Source organism: Bos javanicus, chromosome 13 (assembly GCF_032452875.1).
Source record: "Bos javanicus breed banteng chromosome 13, ARS-OSU_banteng_1.0, whole genome shotgun sequence".
NCBI lineage: Eukaryota > Metazoa > Chordata > Mammalia > Artiodactyla > Bovidae > Bos > Bos javanicus.
The window spans coordinates 6,594,014-6,606,632 of NC_083880.1; the positions used below are offsets into that span (position 1 = coordinate 6,594,014).

The 12,619-nt window shown below is 40.3% G+C and overlaps 1 protein-coding gene across 1 annotated transcript in view; it reads left to right on the forward strand.

Annotated features, from left to right (window-relative positions):
* Positions 1-4,353, forward strand: part of SPTLC3 (serine palmitoyltransferase long chain base subunit 3) — a 148,076-nt gene extending 143,723 nt beyond the window's left edge. The window contains exon 12 of the mRNA XM_061435620.1: positions 4,097-4,353. Coding sequence (XP_061291604.1) covers positions 4,097-4,210 — 114 coding nt within the window. The 3' untranslated portion in view covers positions 4,211-4,353. The remainder of the gene's footprint in view (positions 1-4,096) is intronic.
* The last annotated feature ends 8,266 nt before the right edge of the window (positions 4,354-12,619 follow it).

Below are 12,619 nucleotides of genomic sequence, written 5' to 3' on the forward strand. Positions count from 1 at the left end.
ACACAGCAATGATTCATTAGATGACACATTAACAACTGAACTAACTCTAGGTTTTGAGATGATGGGAGAACTTTGCTGTTTCTGTTCTACATTGTCCAATTTCTCTAAAATGAGTGTATATTTCCAGTATATTAATTTTAACAAATCATTTCTTCTAAATATAATGAATGATGATAAGAAAGGGTCTATTCAGTCCAGTTCAGTCACTCAGTCATGTCCTACTCTTTTCGACCCCATGAATTGCAGCACACCAGGCCTTCCTGTCCATCACCAACTCCCGGAGTTCACCCAGATCCATGTCCATCGAGTCAGTGATGCCATCCAGCCATCTCATCCTCTGTTGTCCCCTTCCCCTCCTGCCCTCAATCTTTCCCAGCAGCAGGGTCTTTTCCAATGAGTCAACTCTTCGCATGAGGTGGCCATAGTACTGGAGTTTCAGCTTCAACATCAGTCCTTCCAATGAACACCCAGGACTGATCTCCTTTAGAATGGACTGGTTGGATCTCCTTGCAGTCCAAGGGACTCTCAAGAGTCTTCTCCAACACCACAGTTCAAAAGTATCAGTTCTTCAGCGCTCAGCTTTCTTCACAGTCCAACTCTCACATCCATACATGACCACTGGAAAAACCATAGCCTTGACTAGATGGACCTTTGTTGGCAAAGTAATGTCCCTGCTTTTGAATATGCTATCTAGGTTGGTCATAACTTTCCTTCCAAGGAGTAAGCATCTTTTAATATCATGGCTGCAATCACCATCTGCAGTGATTTTGGAGCCCAAAAAATTAAGTCTGACACTTTCCACTGTTTCCCCATCTATTTCCCATGAAGTGATGGGACCAGATGCCATGATCTTAGTTTTCTGAAGAAAGGGTAGATAAGATTTTCAAGAAATTTGTAAAGACAAGAAAAACTGGTTTAGAAAAAGCTTTTGAAAGTGGAGGGAGACTTGAGCATGTTTACACATCGATAGAAGAAGGGAGATATGAGAGGAACATTGCAGGTATGGGGAGAAGTCCACATGCTGAGAAGCAAGCTCTAGAGACAGCAGAAGGGATGAGTAACCTGGGTGGATTTGCATCTTATTTCTGACCCAAACAACATTGAGAAACTCAATGAATAGCCAGTTCAGTAGATATCAGACCCTGTGGTTGTCTTCACAAGTTAATTCCTACAGATTACCTGGTTTGGAAGAGGCATGGAACTTTCACCTAGACAAACGCCTCTAAACTTTTGAGATCATCAAATCAATACAAAATTTTGAGCAGGTTTCTTACTAGAAGAGAATATGAAAAATGACCCTTTGAAAAGTCAGGGCATTAAGGTGGTGACTGAACATAAACAACACTTGCCAAAAATACATATTATTAGACAAGTCTATTCAGTGACCGCCTTTGGAGCAAGACAGAAACAGGGCCACTTTACAAGCACAAAGTGACTTAACATGTACCTCTTCCTACATGAATGGTAGTCCTCAGTAAAGGACTGAGGTCAGCTTTAGTAGGAGGAGTGGTAGTGTTAGTTGCTCAGTCACATCTGACTCTGCAACCCCGTGGACAGTAGCCCACCAGGCACCTCTGTGCATCGAATTCTCCTGGCAAGAATACTGGAATGGGCAGCTATTTCCTTCTCCAGGGGAGTTTCCTGACCCAAGGATCAAACCCAGGTCTCCTGCATTGCAGGCAGATTCTTCACTGTCTGTGCCACCAGAGAAGCCCAAGGTCAGCTCTAACCTTTTAATCCTCCCACCTTCCAAATAAGAAATCTACATATGACCAACCCTGAGTTTCTCTCACTTCTTGGCAGCATCCTACCCAGAACTGGCCCCCTATTTTCTTAGAATCCTCTCACGCATGAATCCAAAGGTGGCAAGTAACTCTTCCCAGATGTTACGAAGATGGTTCAGGAGTGTGTATTCCCCGCGACAGCAGAAGCTGCATAAAGCCAACTTTTCTCGAGTCCTGGTGTGTTTCAGGTAGTTGATCAATGAGCCTCAACATAAATCCATTTTGAGATTATATATGCATTACCAGCATATTATGCACATTTTACAACAGACACCAAAAACAGTTAAATAGTTTGAGATACTACGTCACATCTGTCAGAATGGCTGTCATCATAAAGAACACAAGTAACAGGTGTTGGCAAGGATGTGGAAAACAGAGAACCCTCGTGCACTGTTGGTGGGAACGTAAATTGGTGCAGCTACCATGAAAAACAGTATAGAGGTTTCTCAAAAGATAAAAATAGAACTGCCACATGACCCGGGAATTCCATTCCTGGGTATATATCTAAAAAAAAAAAAAAAAGCCACTAATTTAAAAAGACACATACACTCCCAATGTTCATGGCAGCATTATTTATAATTGCCAAGATATGGAAGCAACCTAGGTGTCCATCAAGAGACAAATGGATAAAGAAAATGTAATGTGTTCACACACACACACACACACACACACACACACACACAATGGAATACTATTCAGCCATAAAAGAGAATGAAATTTTTCCATTTGCAGCTACATGGAGGGATGTGGAGGGCATTATGAGAAGCAAAATAAGTCACACAAAGACAAATTCTGAATGCTATTGCTCATCTGTGGACTCTAAAAAATACAACAAATTAATGAATATAAGAAAAAAGAAACAGACACAGACATAGAGAACAAACCAGTGGTTGCTACTGGGGCAGGAAGGGCAATATGGGGGCGGCTGAGCAGGAGGCACAAGCTACTGGGTTTAAGATGGACTCAAGGATGTATCGTGCAACTTGGGGAATACAGCCAATATTTTGTAATAGCTGTAAACGGAAAGTACCACTTAAAACTGTATTAAAAATAAAAATATAGTTTTAAAAGATTGAGATTAACAAATAATTGAAGTCCTATGCTCCCCTCCCACGTCGTCCATGAATTGTCTCCCTTCGCCCCCAAGTATGTGGGTCCTTCACTTTCAAAGCCACCGACCTGCCCCATCCCCCACCTTCAGCAAAAGCAGTAGAAACTATCCCAGATTTATGCCACTTAAAATGTAATGTCTGTTGCTTTTTCTTAGTGCTTATATTTGGTATAAAAGTTAAGAAAATGCATTGAAGTAAAAAGAAAACTTTAATCACCCATAATTGTACCACCTAGAAATAAACTATCCATAACATCTTGATAGAGATATTAACTGATGTCAGTTTGAAAGTCTTCCTAACAGAGAACGTCCAGAAGCCCCATGAGTCATTTATTCTGATGTTAGCAACTCTTACTTTCCCTTTTTTAAAAACATTAGACTCTAATATCTTTCCATTTTCTTTTGACTGGTTGAGAAACACAGAACCAAAATGTTAAAAAAAAAAAAAAAAGCATGCCCAATTCTGTAGGCTTAGCAATAGACTGGAAGGAAAATTTACATTGTGTATATTCTGGACTTCAGTTGTTTCATTTGTAAAATTGTACCTTTACCTGTCTGGATTAAGAGAATTGAAATAGATGAGCTCTTGGTCCCTTAGGGTTTTAAACTCTATTATTCTATGGAGCGTAGAGCTGAGTATTTAAAAGCTGAGAGTGGGAGGGATGAGGAAGCATGGGAGAGAGAAAGGAGGATGTTCATTTCCCTACATATGGATTGAACCCGGGTCTCCTGCATTGCAGGCAGATTCTTTACTGTCTAAGCCACCAGGGAAGGAATTAGTTACCTCCAAGTTCATTTTCTTCCTGGTCAGGTTGATTTCTTGTGTCATGAGGACTTAATCGTAATCTGTGAACATTTTTCTTTTTCTCTCACAAGTTTATACTGTCATTAAATTTTAAAAATAAAGACTTCAAGGGTAAGCATGAATCAAATGCGTTTCTTCCTCTCTTCACATCCCCACAATATCTTAAACACGTGTAATGTGGAGTTAGACTGTTAAAGAATATGAAGTAAAATGCATTCGGCTCTAACATTCCTCTCGGGCTGGTTTATGAACCTCAGCTTAGTGACTTGGATCTTTTTCCTTTTCTTTAAAAAGCAAATAAGCTGGCAAAAGAAGAGTGTGGTTTTCTGTGAGACCTCAGAGGGCAAGGCCACTTGGGAGTTTAAATAAAACTAATGGAAGGCAATCTCTTTGCAGGTTTTGGAAGCCCTGGATGAGATGGGTGACCTCCTGAATCTGAAATACTCCCGGAACAGGAAGTCAGCACGCCCGGAACTCTATGATGAGATGAGCTTTGAACTTGAGGACTGAGTTTCCTGGACCTGAACGGACCCTAAAGACTTGGCCAGGAAGACCTCCTTCTTTGTCTCAAAAGGAATATAAACGGATTTCTCCTCCTTTCTAAGGACAGTTTTGGTTTCCAAAACAATTTCATTGAACCAAGGGAGAAACAATCGTTGTTGTGTTTTTAATGTCTCTATAGAGACATTAATGTTCTCCTCCCCCAAGCATCCTGCCACAAACACACACATACCACACACACATTTCTTAGAATATTTGTAATGGCAAAGAGCCTGCGTTTTAGCTGCTACTGTGCAGCCTCTTCGGTCCAGGCCCTTTTAGGAATTCCAGCCAAATGAGAGGGTTTTGATTTTTACTTCAGTAGATCTCACTACGTGTTTGCTAATTTTCTCTGCAGATGGGGGCAAGGGAGGTGGGCAGTAGCTGGGCTCCTTCTTATCCATGAAAGAACCAGCTAGAACTCATCCGTATCATGGGAAGTTCCAGGTGGGAGGGTAAAGAAATGTTGCCTCTACCACTTGTCACATTTGGACTTTTTCCAAGGACGAGTGTCAGAAGCCATATTGAGTGTTTGAAGGGAGAGCGCAGACCTGGCCAGCAAGACCAAAGACGTCTTTACAGGAAACTTTCCTTTTCCTGTTCCTGGTTTCCTACAGTTTTATAGCTGAGCTTTTGAGGTTTGGAAAATTCAAGACTTTTGTTTCATCAGGAAGAGGGAAGAAAGCAAGCAAGCCAACTGTAGGCCTAGACTAAACTGATAAAGGTGTGACGGTGTGAGCGTCCTTGTTGCCTTGTGGACTGAATGTTTCGCATCGCTTTTACTACACTGAGAAACGAGCTGTCCTTTTCCTACTGAGTGTGGAGTCCTTTAGAGCTGACTCCTAAGACTACACTTGAGAACGGATCGGTTAAAAAGTGACATTTAAAAGTAAATGCTATTCAGCTTTTCAATTCTGACCCCTCCATTCAGACCTATTAACAGTACTGTCCTCTGGCATAAGCACTCCACTTTGGTGCTAAGTGGGCTTTACTTGAGTTGCCTCTGTCTCTCTGTCTCTATACATCTGCCTGTCTGTCTGTCTCTCCCTCTCTAAATGTGAACACACACTTCTCTGCAAAAGTAGCCCTTTGCTAATTGAATCTAGTCGGTATGGAAAAAAAGCCAGTAGAAAACCTTATCTTTAACAAGCCCCCAGATGGTGCCCAGATTGGGAAACTCTTAAAAAGCAGTGGTGACCTTTTACCAAAGCTTCTGTAATAGTTCAAATGAGTTACAGAACATTCCACTCCATCAAATGACACTCTAAACAAATCACTTCAAGAGAGGTTTGACTTCACGTGACACAGACGGACACGGCTCTCATGCTGCGTGCTGGAGCAGAAACCCACCCACGCCCCCCGTGTTCTGGGGGCCCGGATGCTCACAGCTTTTTAAAGGATAAAGGCGATCAGTGTGGAAAACGTTTTATGGAGGGAACTATTACCCTAATAGGTACATCAGCTAAAAACTGGATCCCATGATAAAGTTCCCCCTGAATTTTTGTAAGGAGTCCTATAAGCAGAAGGGGACAGGAAGTGGGTCCTGAAAATGCAGTTGCTCCATCCAATGGCTGATTTTGATAACTCAATTCCAACAGAGACTAAATTTCAACTCAGTGAACCAGTGCAGCATTCCTTGTGCAAATAAAATATATACTGTATACATATGCCAAGAAAAGGAAGGCGCAGAGGTCTTTTCTCTTGAAAATGTATGTTTAAATGAAGTTGATCTTAGTTAATTGTCCAAAATGAATCTTCATCAAGATGCCAGAGTGCTGAGTCATTGATTAAATTCTCCAACATGAGATCAAGAACCTGGCTCTGTCAGACTGTCTGTGCTGAATATGAACTTATGAGAACAACTGTAATCCAAATGGAATGTTTCCTGAGCACATTAGAGGGGTTCAGGTCCCAGAGGGTTAATGATATAAGGATATATGTCTTATAGAGTGAGACTGGTTAAGAGGGTACTTGTGAGAATTTTTCATTTTTATAAGAAAAAATCTACTGCTAAGTTAATAAAAGTGTGATTTCAATTCAATAGGTATTATTGGGCCTTTATAGCTATACCAGAGCCAAAAATGTCCCTTTGGTTGGCTCTGTTTGGAAAGATAATTTCCTAAAAGAACTGTAATGGCTTACACCCCCAACCCTCCCAACTGTGAAGAATGCGTGTGCGCATGCACACACATACAAGCACATTTGCCCCTTTCTTTACAGAGCAAGAGTTTAAAGACTCAGAGATGAGAATCTGGCTGACTAATAAATAGATGAAAGATGCTATTTCTAAAAATGACCTTCAGGGAAGCAGAAGAGGAAGGATCCAGACTGATATTTGTAAGGAGGGTGTATTTGCATAATAGCAAAATGGCATAGACACCTTCCTAATCTTACTGAATGCAGTATCCTGTTGTTGACTATCTTGCCTTTTAGCAGGCTTTGGTTTGACAGAGACTATGGGCTTCAGAATGTACTAATAAGCTTATTAAAATAAAGATCCCTGGGCCCCAAACCAGACTTCCACTGAATCAAAATAGCTCCAGTGCCCAGGAATCTTGCTTTTCAGCCTGTCTTCCCAAGGGGATTGTCAACCAGGTCATAATTTGAGAACCAGGGCTTCCCTGGTGGCTCAGCTGATGAAGAATCCACCTGCAATGTGGGAGACCTGGGTTCAATCCCTGGGTTGGGAAGATCCCCTGGAGAAGAGAAAGGCTACCCACTCCAGTATTCTGGCCAGGAGAATTCCATTGACTATGTAGTCCATGGGGTCACAAAGAGTTGGACACGACTGAGCGACTTTCACTTTCATTGGGACTGGTAACTCTAGTAACTTTCCCAGGAACTTTGTTCTGATTCTCTGTTGGTGATTAAGAGTGTTTATATTGTTAAAGTAAATTAATTATTCTAAACTTTTCACCCCAATGCAACATTTTGTTCCCATTTCAAGGTACCTTCTCTTTCCCCAAAAATGAACCCAGTGTTGAAGAATAACCTGCCATTCATTTGAACAGAAGTATCTCTTCTCTAGCTCTCCTTCATCTCCTTTGTGTCATTTCTTACAAGATGTTCCTTTTTATTTTCATGACTTTGTTCCACCGATTGTGGTATCTTGTTTCCTTTTTTTCTTCCCACCCCCTGAAAAAAATCTTCGACTTCTGATTATTTATTTATTCCAACAGTAGCTCTCAAGCCAGGTGAAAGTCTTAATACTGTCCAAACATGCAATGCTCCTCGGTGTTTGTCTTCAGAGATAACAAATACTATAAATGAGTTACTCTGACCGAGGAAACCTTGGCTCTCTTAAATATAGGATTTGATTTATGGCAACAATAACAATTGTAATTTGAACTTATCATAGTTCCTTGGCAGTTTTTTCCCAGTTTCACTAAGAACAATATATTCGAAGTCTTTTTTCTCAGGATGCTACATGGAGCTGTATAATATTTAAGAAATTAAAAGGAGACTGTATTTTAAATGTTTCTAGGTATTTATCGTGGGACATTGTCTTAGGGTGTTGTGGTGTGGTGTTTTGTATGTGTGTATGTATGTGTGTGTTTCACTGAAACATTTGAGGTGACCAACTTCATTATATTCTCCCTGTGATACATTAATTTCTTTAATAAACCAATCACCCAAATTGGCAATATAAAAATGAGTTGATGTTTTTGTGTTGACTTAGTTTGGGTGACCCACTCTAGTGTTCTTGCCTGGAGAATCCCAGGGACAGAGGAGCCTAGTAGGCTGCCGTCTATGGGGTCACAGAGTCGGACACGACTGAAGCGACTTAGCAGCAGCAGCCCTAAAAAAAAAAAAAAAGACTAAGATTTGCTTTTAAGAATTTCATTGAGAAAAAATGGCCCAGGGTGGCGAGCCACGACTTGCACTATGTCACCAGAGCCAATGGTGCTCATCTCTTCCCAACTCTGTTTTCAGTGACATCACCTTTATAGCTGGAAATTGGCCTTGTTGGGAGTATTTACATCACAGAAACTGGCAAACACTACAGATTGGTGGTCTGGAGAGCTGGCTGTTAAATGTTGATCAGGCACACCACTGAGACTGCATACAGTGTTACAATATCTAGGTTGGAGGGAGGGAACAGGCTTGGAAACAGAAGTTGCAGTGTGATGTCATCATAACAAAGGCTTCAGTAAGCCCCAGAGAAGCTATACAACTGAGATGGGCCTTTAGAAGTAGCTCAAAAGAAGGCGAGGGTGCCAGGTCTGTCCCCCTACCTACTAGTTAAAGGATGCAGGCTACCAGGGCATCCCTGGGGGAGAGTGGTAACTTAGACAAGACAATTCCTTTCAGTCAAGGGAAATTCTTGGGGAAGGACTCAGCTTTGAGCTGATAGCCATCCATCCACTTAAAACTTTTACTTCTAAAATGCATAATTAAATACTACTGAGTCTCTGAAGAGAAAAATAAATATTGTATATATTTTTAATTTATGTATGTAGTTTATTTTGTTATACATACCTATATATAATAAATATGTTTATTTTTAATAACTATATTTATTTATGTTATTCTCTTTAATGACTATTACAAAGAAATTAATGAATACAGTTTAACATTACTTTAAAGATGTTGACTTCCTGGATTGTTTGAAAAATTTAGTCAATAAAAAGATGACCTTAAAGTTGAAAAAAATTTTATTTCTAATTTACACACTTTAAAAATTTTCATAATGGAAAAATCTAAACATACAATAATACAGAACAGTATAACAAACCCACACATGCCTATCACCAAGCTCCAAACATTATCAATTCATGGCCATCCATTTTCATCTGGTGCCCCCTCCCACCAGATTACTTGAAGGCAACCTCCAGGAATCTTACGACGTCATCAGTATGTATTTCACTGAGTCTCTGTAAAGGGTAGCTATATCTTAATTTGTTGTTTCAACCTCATTAAAAGATAAGTCTTCAGGATAAAAAGAAAAAAGGCACCAAAATGAGTTAAATGTTCTCTGTCTCACATCCTGCATGAGAATTCTCTGGAGTAAGAGTAGATTTATTTTTGAAGCAGATATGTGGTGCCTTGAAAGATAATAAATCAATCACTTGGGGACATTTCTCACGCACCAGACACTGTATACAGAGCTGTGACATCGGGACTCCCCTGGGGGTCCAGGGCTTAACATTCTGTGTTCCCAGGGCAGGGGGAACAGGCTTGATCCCTCATCAGGGAGTGAAGGTCCTACCTGCCACCCAGTCCAGGCAATAGACGGAAAACATTCCCACTAACCAACAGTATATCATCCTTAAAAAAATAGCAAAGAGCTCTGACATACATTATCTCCTAGGACTCTCTTGGAGATGAGTAGTGGACTCACAACCACAGTATTGAAGATGTCAGGGGAGTACCAGGGCCTAAAGAGGGCTTTCAAGACTCCAACAGGATGTTGCTTTTTTCTGCCCTCCTCCTTCTTGAGTCAAGTTTCTTAAAAAGTTATTTCAGCTAAACTTGATATATTAGCAGAGGTAATTCAAGCAGGAATACGTGAACCCAGCTTACGTACTTGAAAAAAAGGCGATGCCTGGGACAGGGTTGAAGGTAGAAATTGTTACTCTCATTCTCATTCTACTCCTTGGTCCAGATGATAGGCTCACATCCACTGTCTGCAACTCAACTGCCCTGAAAGGTTATCACTGATACAAATCAATGAAACATCCATCATGAGAAGGTAGGAGCAGAAGAAAGAGGGTGTGTTGTGTTTTTTCCCCACCATGGCATGAAACAGTGCTCCCTTTCATTCAGTCCAGATGCTGATTTTTATATCAAAAATATTGATTGAAGGAGCTAGCGATTTTGGCTCCCACCCAAGTTTATTCAGGATCTTTCTTAATTAGGTTGGGTATACTGCCCATGGCCAGGGTAGAGTGTGGCTCCAATCACCACACGCTCTCCACTTCATCATCGGCTGAGGAATAAGGCAAGGAAATTGCCGCTTCTTTGTTTCTCCAATTCCATGAGTTTTTTTTTTTTTCCTCTGGATTTGAAGCATGCATGGAACAAATGTGGAAGAATGACTGAAAGAAGTGTAATGGCTTCACTGAGATGAGCTCAAGCTAGCCTGCTTGACTTGGGATCCCCAGCATGAATAAGGCCCTGTGTGTGAAAAATGAAGGGGCAGCCATGTGAGATCATGGAAAAAGATCTTGACATCTTTCAAATGAAAAATGTTCACCAGGTTGATGCAGCCAATCAGACTATGAGTTGTTGTTTTTTTTTTTTTTTTTTGAAGGGAAAAATAATCTCTTTAACCAACAATACATGATTTCCTTATAATTTGTCTACTTTGCACATGATTGTAGTTCTCATACAACTATTTTAATAATGTTCATATCAATTTCGTATACTTTATACCACTCTTTTAAAAACACTCCTGCATGCATAAATATCAATAAATCATGGTCAATAATTATAGACATCTATGATGAAAAGTGGTTTTCAATATGCATAAAACAGTGTTGATCTTAAAAAATACAACCCAGATTCCCAAAAATATTTTCAACTAAATATCTAAGAGTTTTTAACTAAAAAAAAAAGACAAAAAACAAAACAAAACAAAAAACCCCTAGGCAAAACCTCAAAGTATATATTTGTAAGATTTTTTATTAATGGGACAATTCATTAAGTTGGATCAACTAAGTAGGATGAACCAAATGTCAAAGATTGTCCACATAGATACTTCTATGACTCCTATAGGTGTTACAGGTACATTACATGGAAAATTAAAATACTATATTAAAGTGGGTCTATTTCTACTATAATGAACATTAACTCACTGAAAAATTGTATGTTTTACAGGAAATTTCATGTACTATTTCAATCAGTCAGTCAGCTCAGTCCCTCAGATGTGTCCAACTCTTTGCAACCCCCTGGACTGAAGCACGCCAGGCTTCCCTGTCCATCACCAACTCCCGGAGTTTACTCAAACTCATGTCCATTGGGTCGGTGATGCCATCCAACCATCTCATCCTCTGTCGGCCCCTTCTGCTCCTGCCTTCAATCTTTCCCAGCATCAGAGTCTTCTCCAATGAGTCAGTTCTTCGCATAAGGTGGCCAAAGTAATTGGAGTTTCAGATTCAGCATCAGTCCTTCCAATGAATATTCAGAACTGATTTCCTTTAGGACTGACTGGTTTGATCGCCTAGCAGTTCAAGGGACTCAAGAGTCTTATCCAACACCACAGTACAAAAGCATCAATTCTTTGGTGCTCAGCTTTCTTTATAGTTCATACATGACTACTGGAAAAACCATAGCCTTGACTAGATGGACATTTATTGGCAAAGTAATGTCTCTACTTTTAAATATTCTGTCTAGGTTGGTCATAGCTTTCTTCCAAGGAGAAAGCATCTTTTAATATCATGGCTGCAGTCACCATCTGCAGTGATTTTGGAGCCCAAGAAAATAAAGTCTCTCATTGTTTCCATTGTTTCCCCATCTATTTGCCATGAAGTGATGGGACCAGATGCCATGATCTTCGTTTTTGGAATGTTGAGTTTTAAGCCAACTTTTTCACTTTCTTTTTCACTTTCATCAGGAGGCTCTTGGCTTTCTGTCATAAGGGTGGTGTCATCTGCATATCTGAGGTTATTTATATTTCTCCCGGCAATCTTCATCCAGCCCAGCATTTCACATGACATACTCTGCATATAAGTTAAGTAAGCAGAGTAACAATATACAGCCTTGATGTACATCTTTCCCAATTTGGAACCACTCAATGTCCAGTTCCAACTGTTCCTTCTTGACCTGATACAGATTTCTCAAGAGACAGGTAAGGTGGTCTGGTATTCTCATCTCTTTAAGAATTTCCCACAGTTTGTTGTGATCCATACAGTCAAAGGCTTTAGTATAGTCAATGAAGCAGAAGTAGATGTTTTTCCAGAATTCTCTTGCTTTTTCTGTGATCCAATGGATGTTAGCAATTTTGGTTCCTCTGCCTTTTTAAATCCAGCTTGAACATCTGGAAGTTCTTGGTTCACGTACTATTGAAGCCTAGCTTGGAGAATTTTGCGCATTACCTTGCTAACGTGTGGGATGAGTGCAATTGTGGGATAGTTTGAACATTCCTTGGCATTGCCTTTCTTTGGGGTTGGAATGAAAACTGACCTTTCCCAATCCTGTGGCCATTGCTGAGTTTCCCAGATTTCCTGGCATATTGAGTGCAGCACTTTAACAGCTCAGCTGGAATTCCATCATCTCCACTAGCTTTGTTCATAATGAGGCTTCCTAAGGCCTACTTGACTTCACACTCCAGGATGTCTGGCTCTAGGTGGGTGACCATACCATGTGGTTATCTGGGTCTTTTTTTGTATAGTTCTTTTTTTGTATAGTTCTTCTCCGTATTCTTGCCACCCCTTCTTA